The sequence below is a fragment of the Vigna unguiculata genome, chromosome 3 (genome assembly GCF_004118075.2).
Source record: "Vigna unguiculata cultivar IT97K-499-35 chromosome 3, ASM411807v1, whole genome shotgun sequence".
Lineage (NCBI taxonomy): Eukaryota > Viridiplantae > Streptophyta > Magnoliopsida > Fabales > Fabaceae > Vigna > Vigna unguiculata.
This window is the reverse complement of record NC_040281.1, coordinates 63,554,468-63,569,750: the sequence shown is the minus strand read 5'-3', so window position 1 is coordinate 63,569,750 and position 15,283 is coordinate 63,554,468. Positions and strand designations below refer to the sequence as shown.

Here is a 15,283-nt window from a genome sequence, read left to right as displayed (position 1 = left end):
AAGATAGGTATGTAGGTTACTTTTATCTTTTGATCTCTAACTTATTAATTAAGTCGTCCTGTACTTTTTTTTTTTGTTTTTTAAGTATGAATTTCATTCAATACCCAAAGTTGAAATATATGAATTAAAATTTAATTTAATATCTTTATTACACCCAATAATTTTTGTTACTTCTGAAAAAAACAAAAAGGGAAAAGTTAAGATAGTTGAAAGGCGTAGGTTTAATTATAAATATAAGACCGAAATGTAAACTAACATAGAAAAACACAACATAAAACAGAGAGAGAGAGTGGAAGAAGAAAATGTTAGGAAGTGAAGCGCATTCATACTCTCCAGTTCTGAATGCATCAAGTGGTGCTGGCTATGTCACCCCTATTGGTGGACTCAACTGCTATGTCACTGGTTCCAATTTCACCTTGTGCACCATTCTTCTTGTTGCCGATATTTTTGGTACTCAATTAATTGTCTTCTAAAAATCAACAACATTTTTATTTTATTTTGCTTATGTAATTTTATTGAAGTTCCGAAAATTGAACTGTGAACTTTGTATGCTCAATTTGTGTCATAGGAATCAATGCAACAAATTTCAGGTATGTTGTTTACTTTCTATGCTTGTTCTATTATGATGTGTTCCCCTCACAACTCATAAATATTTGTGCAGGAATCTTGCAGACAAGGTTGCTGCAAGAGGATATTACGTTGTAGCTCCTGATTTATTTAATGGCAACCCTTTTGATCCTGATGATGTCAACAGACCCTTATCTGTTTGGTTACAAGATCATCCACCGGTTAATTCTTACTTAACGATACTTGTTTGTTTATGCTTCATTTAGCAAGATAAAAAAAATGGTGTTTCCAATTTTCAAAATCCAATTTTGGCACAACATAGCCACCAAATTCGAAATCGTGCCTTGTTTGTAAATAGTACTACCTGTTAAATTTGTAGGAGAATGCTTCTGCAGATGTAAAACCTGTTCTTCAAGAGTTAAGAAGTAAAGGTTATTCTCGGCCAGGAGTGGCTGGTTTTTGCTGGGGCGGTGAGTGGTTTCCACTTATCTGTGTTATTTCTGTAACTACTCATGGATCAAATGTTAGGGGTAGTAACTTGGAAGAATAAGACAATTTTTCAGGAATTTCTAGAGTTTTTAGTTTAAAAATAATAAAAGTATGTTTGGTTGAGAACTATTTAATTTTTGTAGAAAAATTGAAAGGTTTTATGATAAAATATATGGTTTAAATGTAGAATTTTAAAATTCTTTTTTTTCCTTTCTCTCAGGTAAGGCCATGTCCGACCTTGGGAAAACCAACTATGTGAAAGCTGCTTCGCAATCACATCCATCATTTCTCGAAGCGGATGACGTCAGAGGTATGGGTTTTCATCAATGTTCAGATTATTTCGTAATTTACATATTTTATTTAGGGTTCCTTTTCTGCTTCTAAGGATAGATTATTGATCTTATTTTCAGGTATAAAGGTTCCTTTTCAAATTCTTGGTGGTCAAAATGATACAATGACTCCTCCATCCAGAATAAGAGAAGCTGAGCAAGTCCTACGAAATGCTAAACCTAAGGTATCATTAATCCTATTATGTTTATCAAAGTGTAATTTCTGAATAGATTTAATTAATAAAAACCTTAAATATAAAAATCCAAGTTACTATTAAGTTTTTTTTTTTTTTTTTAAATTGATTGAGGGCTAAATTTATTTGTTTTGTGCAGGTTCCTTATCAGGTAAAAATATTTCCTAATGTGGAACATGGTTGGACTCTGTTATATGATCCTAATGATCCAGTGGCTGTGAAGGCTGCAGACAAGGCTCATCGAACGATGATAGCTTGGTTTGATAAATATGTTCGGAACTGAGAAATCTTGTTATGTGATATCCGTGTGTCTGTGTAGTTTTATTTATGAAAAAATAAAGTGTTATGACCAATCATAATAAGTACGTGATAAGTGTACTAGCTTTTAAGAATCTTAGTTTGACAAGTTCAACGAGATTCTGTGAAAGATATAATTTCAGTTTATCTATCTTATATGTTTAAATAAATGATTCACAGTAAACTCTGACCTGTTTCTATTAATGTATTGCTGTAATAATAGACAATGAAAATGTAAGTGTTTATTATGTTGTGTTTATATCAATTGATATGTGAAGATTTTATAAGGATAAATTTGGGAGAGTGGAAGGGAGATCTTTTACAAGGATACTTGTGTTTATATCTTTTTAATTTTTACTTCTCACTTTTATAACAAATTTTAATTAACTAGATTTTAGTTTAATTTTTTTTACACCATTATATGAAAATAACATTGATTATAATTAGTTAATACTTTACTTGAATTGCATATTAGTAGAGTTGTCAAAATGGGTTGGAACTCGCGAGCCAATCCTGCTCACTACGGGTTAGGTTGGGTTGAAATTTTTTTACAAATTTCAATACTGGTTGATTTTTGACCCGGCTCATTTAGAACACAACTTATGCAGGTTGAACCCGTGATGAGCCGGGTTGACTCATCAATCCGCAGATAAAAGAGTCACACAAGTGTTTTTTATTTATTTTTATTAAGTTGGGTTTTACATTTGGATCATGTTAGGTTGTTTTTTTTTATCCAACACATAAATAATTTGTATATATATATAATTTTTTATTTTGGTTTGTATTTGGATTGTATCAAAGTTTATTTATATTTTAATTAGGATTAGAATTTAGTTTTGATTGAAAAAAAAATTAAAAAAATAATATTTTTTTTAACTAAGTGAATCCGTGAGTCAACCTGTTTAACTCGCCAACCCGTGGTGGGTTGAGCCGAGTTCGAATTTTTTGGCTCGCTAAAAAGTGAGCTGGGTTGGATTGACTCACTAAATCATCAATTCGTGATGGATCGAGCTGGGTCGGACCGGGTTACCCATTTCACAACTCTATATATTAGTCAATTAAAAATTACATATATGTTTAGGTTAAATTAGTTAATATAGACAATTTCATTTAAATTATTTTTATCAATACATAAATATTTATAACAAAATTTGATTAAAATGATTAAATTCACGTATTTTAAAATATAAAAGATTAAATTAGTTCAAAATTTTAAAATAAAGTAATTCTAAAATTGACCGAAGGATAAAAACATATTTAACCATTTTGTCAATAAAGATACTTTTTATGAGTTTTAAGAATTATACATGTCCTAACCCACGATGTGCTGCCAAAGATAGTCGTTTTGAATCTTAACTGTGCTTCTTATAATATAAACACGGTCCAAACCTTTTCATCGTATTCAAAATAATCCATTTTTGTGATCTTGGTAGAAAAAAGCTCTCACATGAGTAACTACTTTTTTCTCTCAATTGTAGTTTAATATAATTGAATATGCTTTCAAGTTCTTCTTACATTTGCCTTTATTTAAGTAATGTTTGTTATCAATTGAGGGGTTATCATGTAAAATTTACCATCTTTCAATCCATAATTGTTTCAAATTTATACTTGATCGGAATGAACAAGTGTTATGTCCAATTTCATGTAGTTGAAAGCACTGTCAACAAACTCTTTCCATGACGTGAATTTCATTCCACTGAGCATTACAAAATGCTAGAAAAAAAAATGATTAATAATTTCTGCTCTAACAGATTACTCATCAGCAATTTGAACCATACAATAAATCTAATTTTAACCTTCTTCACAACACTATAACTGATAAATTTATCGGTCATTTAACCTTTTTCACTACAGACCACACGATATAGTTGTTGATGATAGAATCTGTGATAAATATATAAGAACATAATGGGAGTGGAATGTTAGCATAACACAAAGGAAAGAGAGAAAAATGGTAAGAGGTGATTGTTTTTCAAACCATCCAATCCTTAACGGAACCAGCGGTGTTGGCAATGTTACCAATATCGGAGGTGTTAATTGCTATGTCACTGGTTGCAGTCTCTCCGCCATCGCCATACTTCTTATTTCTGATGTTTATGGTATTCTTTCTTTCTGCTGCTTAATCACCTTATTACAAACATTTTTATTATTTGCTTATATCATTTTGTAAAGTTCCAAACATTCAACTTTTGCTTACTTATCAAGAAACCTATGACTTGGGTCATCGTTATTGGTTATTTTTGTGATAGATTTCCTTGAATGGTAGTGTTTTATTTATAAACAGAAAATCAGAAAAGAACATGATATTTTGCTGTCACTTGTTATCACTTGCACTGCTATTGCTGTTAATTCCCTGTTTGGTGCATCTATTGTTTTGCTTCTACCACTGTTTTTACCTTTAGCCCATATCTTCATTTAATTAACATGCTCAATTTGACTTGCAGGATATAAAGCACCACTTTTAAGGTATGGGTTATCTTCAATGTCTACTTTCTATGACTAATTTTTTGTATTGTTAAAGAGTTCAAGTCTATTGATTAAAAATAAGTAAGATGACTAATATATAAGTAAAAAGACTCAAAAACATATTATTTTAAGGTTTTGGATCAGAAATAATAGTGTTATGATCTCTTATATAAACTTGTTTAAGACTGATGCATGCCGAATTCTTAGAAAAACTTTACAATGGTAAGTTTAAGGATAACTAATATACAAGTAGAAACAGAATAAACCAGTGTCTCTCCTCATCACACGGATCTCTTTGCTTATTCTCTTTCACTCTCTATGATGCTAAATGTAATATGCTCCCCTGATAAGTAACAAACGTGTTATGTATTGCTAGGAAAATTGGTGACAAGGTTGGAGATTCTGGGTATTATGTTGTGGTTCCTGACTTGTTAAATGACGACCCTCTTGATCCTAAGAATTTGAAAAGGCCAAATAATGTTTGGTTAAAAGACCATGAACCGGTTAGTTCTTACTCAACGATACATACTTGTTTCTAATTGACTTGCCAAGAAAAAATGTTGTTGCTTCTTTTCTTCAAATTTCAATCTTGGTGTCCTTCTTTCAATTTTCTGAACTGATTTTTGAAGAGGAGTAAATGTTGATGCTTGCATTGCATATTAAATTTGCAGGGAAAGGGTGTTGAAATTGCAAAACCTATTATTAAAGCCTTAAAAAGTAAAAATGTTTCTGCTATCGGAGCTGCTGCTTTCTGTTGGGGTGGTGAGTATTGAATTGGGTTTCTTTATCGTATCTTGCAATTTCAGGTTCTCTTTGGTATAAACTCAGAATGTAATGTGGTTTTTCATTTCTCAGCTAAGACAGTTACTGGTCTTGCAACAGCCAACCTTACCCAAGCTTCTGTGCTATTACATCCATCATATATCACTGTGGATGACGTCCGTGGTATGTATGATTTTTCAATGTTTAGAGAACTTTTGATATATATTGGTGAAAGTTTTAGATATGACTGAAACTTCTTATCGCAACTTTCACATCCCACTTTGTGAATGATTAAAAAGTTTGAAAGATGAGCAAAGGCTGTGATGATTTAGTCTTGTTACCATTTTTGAATGATTCAGAGGTTTGTAATGAATTACTTTCAGGCATTAAAACTCCCATTGCTATACTTGGAGCTGAACATGATTCACTCTCTCCTCCAAAGCTTGTAAAAGAGTTTAAACAAGTCCTAGATGCTAAACCAGAGGTATGATGAATCTTGTTTTCTTTTTGTGGTTATGTACTGTCATTTCATAGAAATTAAGTACTGTAATTAATTTTGTCTAACGAAAAATTTATCAAATCTCTCATGTAGTTTATCACCTGTGTACCGATTTTTGTCTTGTGCAGGTTATTAGTTATGTAAAAATATTTATGAACGCCTCACATGGTTGGGCTCTGAGGTATGACCCTAAAGATCCAACAGCTGTGAAAGGGGCAGAGGCGGCACACAAAATCATGATAGATTGGTTTGATAAGCATCTAAAGAAGTGAGAAATCCAGTGTGTGATTTTCATCGTACCGTCGTGTCCCTGTTGGAGGATGGAGAATGCTACCTATTTCATGCTCTTTTATTTTGAAAAACTATATTGTTAGGACCTATGTTAAGGGAGTGACAATGTGATAACAGAAAAATAAGACAAGTGAGTTTTTCATCTATAAATGCAGAGAGGTATTGAGTTTGAAGATGTTATTTTGGTATCTTTTCTATTCTATTACCAATTCCTTATATTGTTCTACTTCTTCAATTACACAATAACACAACAAGTTCTATTTCTTTTTCACGCTTTATTATACTATCATACAAGAACAAGTACACCATTGTTAGTCTTCTTCAGCTTGATCACTATCATAAGGGAGTGAAAGTAGAGACTCAGTATACACAATCATTTGGGATCCTCTTCGACCATCGTAATAGGATCGATGCTCTAGAAACTCTCCTTCGTTGTTACATTTTACCAATCCACTATCGCCATCTGTTCTTCCTACAATATCACCATTTTTTGTAGCGCAAATCAGTGAGAAACATTTAGTAGGAATCTCATCAACAGGCACATCAACACTCCTAGTCCAAGATGAGTGTATTTTGTACTCTTTCATCACCCATATTTGTAGTGGACATTCATGATACCCCATAACGTGTACACAAAGAAAATCTCCAAGTACTCTCAACTCGCAAAAATCAAACTGGCACGCCAGATCCTCAGGCAGAAGTATCTCTGAGAAACTCCTTTCTGTTAAATCAAAAACAACAATAACATTCCTTGATGCATCGTTACTATAAGCCAACCAATGAATAGCACCGTTCAAGAGCGACCCCGTTCTGGGATCATCACAGCAATTCATGTAAGACAGATGAATGCCCTCAATTTCTTTCCACGCATTAGCTCTGACAGAGAAAAACTCCACTCGCGTTGTTACAGCTTCTGAGTTCACATCGTAGGAGGCTTGAACCACCAAGTAATCATCCGTTGAAGGGTCGTACCCAAAACCATAAAGAAACGTGCAAAACATGACATCCATATTCCATGCAATAGGTGAATGACACACTTGTTTGTGGATACCTGTTGAAGGATTCCACAAACAGAGACTTTGGCCACAGTCCAAAAGCACAAACCCCCTACAAGAACCTAGGATTTGATCCCAGTAGAATTCTGGCTGCAGAGAGTTGAGGTTTAATGTAGCGGAAGCAGAATCATCGTGGAGGGGTGCATTGAAGTCTATGGATCGGGCTTCAGGGACAATAGATTCCAATAACAAAAGTCTCTCCGTGCTTGCTGCAGCAAGTTCAAAATGTGAAATTGCAAAGTTGGGATCAGAGATTAAAGAAAACCATGATCTACAGACACTTTTGAAACGAACCAGAGACTTGACCGGCAACCTCAACAATATCTGAATAATCAAAGCCCACGGCAGAACAGTGGTCCTCCTTCTCCTTACTCCTCTTCTATTGGTTCTCTTCATTTTACTTTCCTTCATTGTTCTGCATGCAGCATATGACTCGATATATAGAGAAGATAGAAGAACAGGACATAGCTGTTCCTTCTCTAGTACACTTCCCAAGCCTTTTCCTTCTTCAGTACTTTTCCTCAATGACCAGGTCATCCTTATCCCTTCAGTACATACCCCAAAATAAATGCGTCAATGGTCAACTAAATCATGCATATTTGCTTGCATTCACTAATATGATAAGGGTATTATATTCGATATATCAATATGTTTATTTTAAAATTAATAAAATATAATATGATATATATACATGATATATAAATATCAAAAAATATATATTAATTTTTTAAAATATAATAAATGTATGATTATTATTGTATGAATCCAACTTAAAATTATATGTATTAAAGTTGTCAACATAAAAAATTATGAATTATTATCATTGTAAAAATACAACTATTAAAAAACTCTCAAATAATGATTAATTTTAGTAACAAAAAATATGTTAAAGACTAATCTCTTAATTAAAAACCAATTATTTTGGTAACAAAAAATTTAGTGACCAACTTAAAAACTAATTCTTTTGATAGTCAAAACCTGGTAGCTAATGTTAATAACCAATTTAGAAATCAATTCCTAATGAAAACTATTTTAATTATTAATTTAGAGACCAATTATAATTTTTTAGAACTATTTTAGTTGTTAATTTTTAGTTTTAAAATTGGTACTTAAATTGATTACTGTATAATGACTAATTATTTGTTGTTACTAAAATTGGTTATTATTCAAAAAAATTCTTGTACTGTAATTTTATAAATTAGATACTTTACTAAGAAGTATCGATAAAATATCTTAAAGTATCAGATAAGGATACGTGTCAAACACATATACGTAATCCAAATTGAAGGATCGATGCATCTTAGCTAAGGTGGTGGAAAGAATGGTCAACTATTACTTTAGTCTAAATTTTTATAATATATGAAATTTTTTATTATCGTGTATTTATATTTCAATTTAAAATGTTTCTTTCTTTTAAATTTTATTTTAATTACTAGGAAGACTACTACTACTACACACATAAGATATTTGAGATACAGTATGAATAAACCAATTATTCTATTGATAATTCTAAATAATTAAAAACACAAAACATTTAAATAATTTTTGAAGTATTTAACATAAGAATGAGAACAATTTTACTACTATTTTTTCTTTCACTTTAGCATAGGAGTTGGCACGGTGACCAATCCAAAACAACTACTCTCACAATTTATATATATATATATATATATATATATATATATATATATATATATATATATATATATATATAAACTTTCATTTGCTGGTTTCATTTCAATTTTAGGTTTTTGCTGGAAATTTCACCGGTTTTATATAATTATTATTTAAATTAGTGTAAACACAAACGCTATCGTGTCAGTACACATTTTTTAAATTATATTAATAATTGATGATATTGTAATATTATTAAATTAATAAATAAAATAAAAATATATTTATAAAAAATAAAGTAAAATATATAGAGAAAATTTGAGAAAAATAACTGTTAATGAATAGTAAGAAAAAAAGAAGAAGAAGGAGGTAAGTTAATAGTTTTATAAAAACTTGTAAAAGTAACTATTAATTTTTAAAAATTTAATAAATAATTAAATTATAAATGATAAAATTAAAATTATGAAATGTGGACACAAAAAAGAAAATCTAATTTATATATAATTATAGATTTTATATATAGTTATAGATGAATGGACTCTATCAAGTCAAATCCTAGAATTGTCTCAAAACGTCCAAGACAAACAACCACAACACAACACGGATGCGCACCGATTTGATTTAAAGTTAGTATGAAAAAATTCCTCATAAATATTTATAAGAAACAATACAATGATTTCTTTTATAAGCTGATATTAATTTGTATATACGTTAAAAATTAGCTCTGAAAGAAGCAGATAGGGAAATTTTCATAAATTAATTTAATAAAATAATCTTAATTTTAAAATTTCAAGTTAATATTTGTAATTATTTTAAAAGCTCGATCTAATACAATATTAAAATTACAATACGAAAAGGATTATTTCGTTTAGTCCTGTTTCGATAGCAAAAAATTATTTTAGAAATTGATCATAGGTTTAAAAAATGAATCCAAACATGCACTAAAAAAACAAAATCCATAAACTCTTTTATTCTCATTCCTTGTTGGCATCGTTCTAAATTAGGGATGGCAACGGAGCGGGGACGGGTTTCGCTATCCCATATTCATCCCTGCATAAAAAATTCATCCCCATCCCCATACCCAAACCGAACGGGTATTAAACTTTTTTCCCATCCCCATCCCCACCGGGTAACGGGTATAATCTCATACCCATACCCGTACCCGTGTTCTAACTACTTCAATATTAATTCTTATAAAAGAATAAAAATTACGGTAAAGAAAACATAATATTATGAAATATTCAATATTAAGAGGATTTTCTTCGATGCCAAATATCTTAAAATAAATTATAATTGTTTACATTTTATATTAGAATACCAGATAAAATTTAATGTGAATCAAAACATTTATTAAATTTGCAAACTACAGCATTGATGAACTTAGTTGATAAAATTAAAAAATATTTCAAAAAAATATAAAAGGAAAACAAATATTCAAATTAAAATATATTTTAAATGTTTGTTTACTTCAATTTTTTAAATTCTAATGAATCTCTTTTTTATACACTAATAAAAGTTATAATATATCACTTGATCAAAATGACACAAAGAACAAATAATAAAAGGAAAACAAATATTCAAATTAAAATATATTTTAAATGTTTGTTTACTTCAATTTTTTAAATTATAATGAATCTCTTTTTTATACACTAATAAAAGTTATAATACATCACTTGATCAAAATGACACAAAGAACAAATAATAAACATAATAATAAAATTTTGACATAGATTTTGTATCTTTTGAACTTTAATATATGTTGGATAGTGACAAAAAAATAATCATAGAAATTACATTAAATTTTTATATTGTAGTAAATAAAAGTTATTTATACAATTAAAATGAAAAAAATTACAGTATGATTAATGTATGATTAATAGTGAGTTATAAAATAACAAATAATTAGATAGAATATATCGAAATATTATTCTACATGATGAAAATAAATAATAAATAAAAATATTAAAAAACTAACAAATGTGTGTTTTAGAAATAATTTGAGAAAGAAATCGCACAAAGGAAATCAAATGTATAATTAAGGTATGATAAAATGAAAAAAACCTTAGAGAATTAATTATTAAATTATGTTTGAAGTGGTTAAAAATAAATAGAAATATCATTAGTGACAAAAAAATTTGTCATTAAATTACAAATAAATTAGTAATTAAATTGGTCACTAAATCAAGTACCGATTCGATCATTGAATCAGTCACTAATTTAATCATTGATTCAGACAATAAATGAACTACTACCACCAATGACGAAAAATAGTGACTGATATGGGTTACTGACTAAATCAGTCACCATTTCATATTTTTCTTGTAGTGAATTATCATATATTATTCCTAAATATCATTATATATATATATATATATAATTTTAACCACTTCAAACAAAATTTAAAGTGAAAAAATTACATTATGATTAATACTGAGTTATAAAATAAAAAATAATTAGATAGAATATATCAAAATATTATTCTACATGATGAAAATAAAAACAATAAATAAAAATATTAAAAAACTAACAAATGTGTGTTTTAGAAATAATTTGAGATACTATTGAAAAAATCACACAAAGGAAATCAAATGTATAACTAAGGTATGATAAGACGAAAAATATCTTAGAGAACTAAGAAAACTTTTCAAATATCAACATATATACTTAATGGTTGAAAAATAACGAAAATTATTTTAATGAAACAAAAAAGTTATTCAAATTAAACAAAAATTAATAATAATAATAATAATAATAAGTACAGAATTTTTTTTATATTACCTTAAATTGAGAGTATAAACATTCTCATGTGAAAGGAAAATTTGTAATAAATAAAAATATTAAAAAATAATATAAATATTCAAATGTGAGGCATAATTTTTTTTTTATTAACATACATCATTTTAACATAATTACATAAAGGTTATGATAAAATAAAAAATATATTGGATATGAAAATGAGTTTCATGACAAATGAAATAATTAAAAGAAATAAAAAATAGAAAATATATATATATATATATATATATATATATATATATATATATATATATATATATATATATATATATATATATATATATAAGGGTTACTTGATTAATTGTGAATATTTTAATAATTTAAACGAGAATGGAGATATGGCGGGGACGGGTATTATGGCGGGTATATGTACATCCTCATACCCATCCCCATACCCAACTGAAAAAGTCGGGAATTTCCCATACCCATACCCATACCCAGTCAATGCGGGGATTCCCCGTCAAAATGGGGACGGGTTCGGACAATACCCACGGAGACGGGTTTATTTGCCATCTCTATTCTAAATCCATTAATGTCTTGTGGATTTATTAAAAAATATTTAGATTCTATCTTAGCTACGTGTTTTCAATTAGCTAAAAGTTTCTTTTCGGTTACACAGCCTAGAGGTTATTTTAATAAAAAATTACTTTATAATCATAGTGTATTTTGTGATTTCACAATGTAAAAGTTATTTTTTGTTTACGAAATATGATTTTTGTAATTGTATAATCTATAAGTCATTTTCAATGAAGTCTATTTATATTGTATAATTCATATGTTATTCTTTTTTATAAAAAAGTTTTTATATTATGCAATCTAAAATATAATATTAACTTTAATTGATATTGAAATTACTCTATTAGATTGTGTAATCCAATATACTTTTTCTAAGTTCATATTGTGCATTGATAAGATTTCTAGTCCATAAAGAACTTTAAACTAAACAGAAAGGTAAAATGGAAATTTCAATATTTTTTGGGGCACGGAACAAAAGTCTGGAGGTGGAAAAGAAATTCCCTCTAAGAAGGTCTAGATCTGGCCCAACATCGAATAGCAAGCAGTACATGGTAAGGGCTTAAAACTATACGCTGAGGCCCAAAAGGGCCCAATAAAAGCCTGTGCAGCTCCTAAACCCTAAATATCGAGTCGCAAGTCTTCTTATTTGCTTTTCGTGATTGTCGCTTAGTCCTGAACGGGAGAGCACCGGCGCAGCTTGGTTGAGGCTTCTCTTCTCTTTGGTAAGATTAGTATTATACTCGCGTTACTAATAGCTGGTTCGATCTGAGTGTGTGATCTAGGTTTTAGCCGTTATGATAATTATTTGACTCTGATTGCAATTTGTGTGTCAGTTAGGCACTATGGTGAGGGTTAGTGTGTTGAACGATGCTCTCAAGAGCATGTACAATGCTGAGAAAAGGGGGAAGCGCCAAGTCATGATTAGGCCATCCTCCAAAGTCATTATCAAATTTCTTCTGGTCATGCAAAAGCACGGTATCTCTCTGATATTATTTTTTTGTTTTTTCTTTCTGGTTAATAAATTAGTTTGTGTGTTGAATTATTGTTGCATTCCGGTGCTTTGCTTTGTGGTGTAGGATACATTGGAGAGTTTGAGTACGTTGATGATCATAGGGCTGGTAAAATCGTGGTTGAGTTGAACGGTAGACTGAACAAGTGCGGGGTTATTAGTCCCCGTTTTGACGTGGGTGTCAAAGATATAGAACCTTGGACTGCTAGGCTTCTTCCGTCAAGACAGGTCTGTTAAATTTAATTATTTATATATATATTTATTGTTGTGTTCAAATGTGTGTTTCTATGAATTCTTACATGATGGTTGTATAGTGCCATGGCATTAAAACATATTTCAGTATTTTCTTGTCGTGATTGGATTTCTTCCATGTTGTGAAAATTTTCTTCGTGGATCGAGTTAGATTAGTCAAGGCTGTGTGCTAAGGTTGTTTTTTTTTTCTAGCGGGGTTGTGACGTTATCTCCCTAATATCATATCTAGGATTGAATTATATGTGATGGGTTACTGTGTGGTGTTGAATATTGATTGCTCCTGTACTTATCCCTAACTGTTTGATTTACACTAATTATGCAGTTTGGATATATTGTATTGACAACGTCTGCTGGTATTATGGATCATGAAGAGGCCAGGAGGAAAAATGTTGGTGGTAAGGTACTGGGTTTCTTCTACTAGGTTATTTTCAATTGAGGATGGAAGTGATTTCAATTTTGAGATTCACCGGTTGCAATGGAGGATATGCTAGTCCCTAGTTATTATATCATCATAGCAGGAGGTGGTTTGTGATGCTCTTTATTTTGTTTGCAAAGTTGGTAACTGAAACTTTTCTGCTTTCTTTATCATTATTTTTCTTATATCAAAATGTACTGGCCAAGTTATTTTAAATTGTGAGACCTTTGATTAGAAACATGAAGCCGAGCGAAGTTTGAGATTCTGTTATGAGTTATAGTTCCATATTGCGTTGAACAGATTGAATTTTGAAATTAGTGTATTCATGCTTGTAGAAAAAAATCATGTTCTAAGCCCACTTTTAGATTATGCTGATTCTATATTTGATATTAAAATGAGTTTCTCAAGCCATGTTCAGTCTTTCCAGCTAGTGAATACACTTAATTAAAAGCTTTCGAACTACGATTTTTTTTACCCTTGCGGGGCGTATTCACAGTAGTAAACTATCTATTAGTTCGTGAAAAGTGTTGTCCCTTTTATGTTTGTTATAGTTATGTCCTCATCAAGGCGTGTCCTTGGATAAAGCTTTTGGTAACAATTGTGGTCATAATTTCCGTAGCACTATAATCTACTAATTGTCTAATTTGCGTTGAACGTATTTGCATTCGTTGATTGTTTAAAGTTCTTCGTATGTTGTGGCAGCCTGTGGTATGATGAAATTCTCCTAGGAATCGAGTTCTACTTTTAACTTGTTTTAAGTAGTTGTGGCGATTGTGGTGGTCTAGATGGTTCTGTTATGTGGCGAAATTGGAAGGTCTATGGGACCGAAATTTAATGAACAGAGAAAAGCGGAGTGAAAAGTAAATATTATGGTGTTGAGAAAAAATATATTATAGTGCTATATTGAAAAGTAAATATTAGTCATATGACTTTATGAACTAGCAAGTAATTGATAATTTGACATCGATGTAAAATTATATATTCTCCGCTAACTATTCTTTATTCTCAAATGAATGACCTCAAACTCTCGTCTGACGCTCTTGTCCATTTGACTCACACGTATCGAGTGATCAAGGTAAAAGGCGTCCCCAATATCTCGAATTTTGTTACTTTTTGGTATTAGAAAAGTTAATTTTATGCAATATCTTTCGTATGAAAGATGAAATTTTCTGGCAGGGTAATGCTTGTAGTAATGGTGCTAGATATTGGATTTGAACCTTAGGCTAATTTCTTTGTTCATTTTGGACTAATTGTCCTTGGGTTGAGCCAATTCTAAAATATTATATTATGGTCACAGCACAAGAGGTGCCACGTACTTATAGATGCTTATATAGAGTGTAATTGTACTACATCTGACAAAAGTCAGGTCTAGAAATTTTGTTATCCAAATTGGTAGCTTATGGTGATGATAGATTCTAATTAGTAAATGTTTTATCCGATATTTGCTTGTTATTGTTAGATTTAGAAAATATTTTAATGTAAATTATATTTAAAATTAATTTAAACATTATTTTTTATTAAACAATGTCCGTCCTGGTGTTAAAACTTATGGATTCCACCAAAAAGTTAATCTGTGTGAGATAAAAGAAACAAAGTGAAATAAGACTGTGTAGCATGTTGTAGTTGGATGTGTTGAATTTTGTCTTTGTAGCTGCGATCAAATTATTGGGCGGAATGAATGGATCTAATATTGGAGGATAGGTGGAAATCCAAATTATGTTGGTGATGTTGT

General features: G+C 30.1%; 4 protein-coding genes across 5 annotated transcripts; 3 read left to right on the top strand and 1 right to left on the bottom strand.

The window, feature by feature from the left end:
* The first annotated feature begins 262 nt into the window (after positions 1 to 262).
* Positions 263 to 2,102, top strand: LOC114179700 (endo-1,3;1,4-beta-D-glucanase-like). The gene is made up of 7 exons (XM_028066115.1): positions 263 to 450; positions 569 to 590; positions 662 to 788; positions 947 to 1,037; positions 1,277 to 1,366; positions 1,467 to 1,570; positions 1,719 to 2,102. The coding sequence occupies exons 1-7, from the start codon at positions 303 to 305 to the stop codon at positions 1,860 to 1,862; spliced, it is 726 nt and encodes a 241-aa protein (XP_027921916.1). The 5' UTR covers positions 263 to 302; the 3' UTR covers positions 1,863 to 2,102.
* Positions 2,103 to 3,827: 1,725 nt separating this feature from the next.
* LOC114177064 (endo-1,3;1,4-beta-D-glucanase-like) lies at positions 3,828 to 5,887 on the top strand. The gene is made up of 7 exons (XM_028062294.1): positions 3,828 to 3,975; positions 4,321 to 4,342; positions 4,719 to 4,845; positions 5,014 to 5,104; positions 5,198 to 5,287; positions 5,488 to 5,588; positions 5,732 to 5,887. The coding sequence occupies exons 1-7, from the start codon at positions 3,828 to 3,830 to the stop codon at positions 5,873 to 5,875; spliced, it is 723 nt and encodes a 240-aa protein (XP_027918095.1). The 3' UTR covers positions 5,876 to 5,887.
* Positions 5,888 to 6,169: 282 nt separating this feature from the next.
* Positions 6,170 to 7,492, bottom strand: LOC114177063 (F-box/kelch-repeat protein At3g23880-like). The gene has a single exon (XM_028062293.1). It carries the CDS (start codon positions 7,484 to 7,486, stop codon positions 6,206 to 6,208), a length of 1,281 nt encoding a protein of 426 aa, XP_027918094.1. The 5' UTR covers positions 7,487 to 7,492; the 3' UTR covers positions 6,170 to 6,205.
* Positions 7,493 to 12,481: 4,989 nt separating this feature from the next.
* LOC114175101 (40S ribosomal protein S15a) lies at positions 12,482 to 13,893 on the top strand. Of its 2 annotated transcripts, none has more exons than XM_028059861.1 (4): positions 12,482 to 12,597; positions 12,713 to 12,850; positions 12,952 to 13,112; positions 13,459 to 13,893. In XM_028059861.1, exons 2-4 carry the CDS (start codon positions 12,718 to 12,720, stop codon positions 13,555 to 13,557), a joined length of 393 nt encoding a protein of 130 aa, XP_027915662.1. In that variant the 5' UTR covers positions 12,482 to 12,597; positions 12,713 to 12,717; the 3' UTR covers positions 13,558 to 13,893. The 2 variants fall into 2 exon arrangements, with proteins under 2 accessions (XP_027915662.1, XP_027915661.1); XM_028059860.1 differs by having other exon boundaries at positions 12,709 to 12,850.
* Positions 13,894 to 15,283: the final 1,390 nt, after the last annotated feature.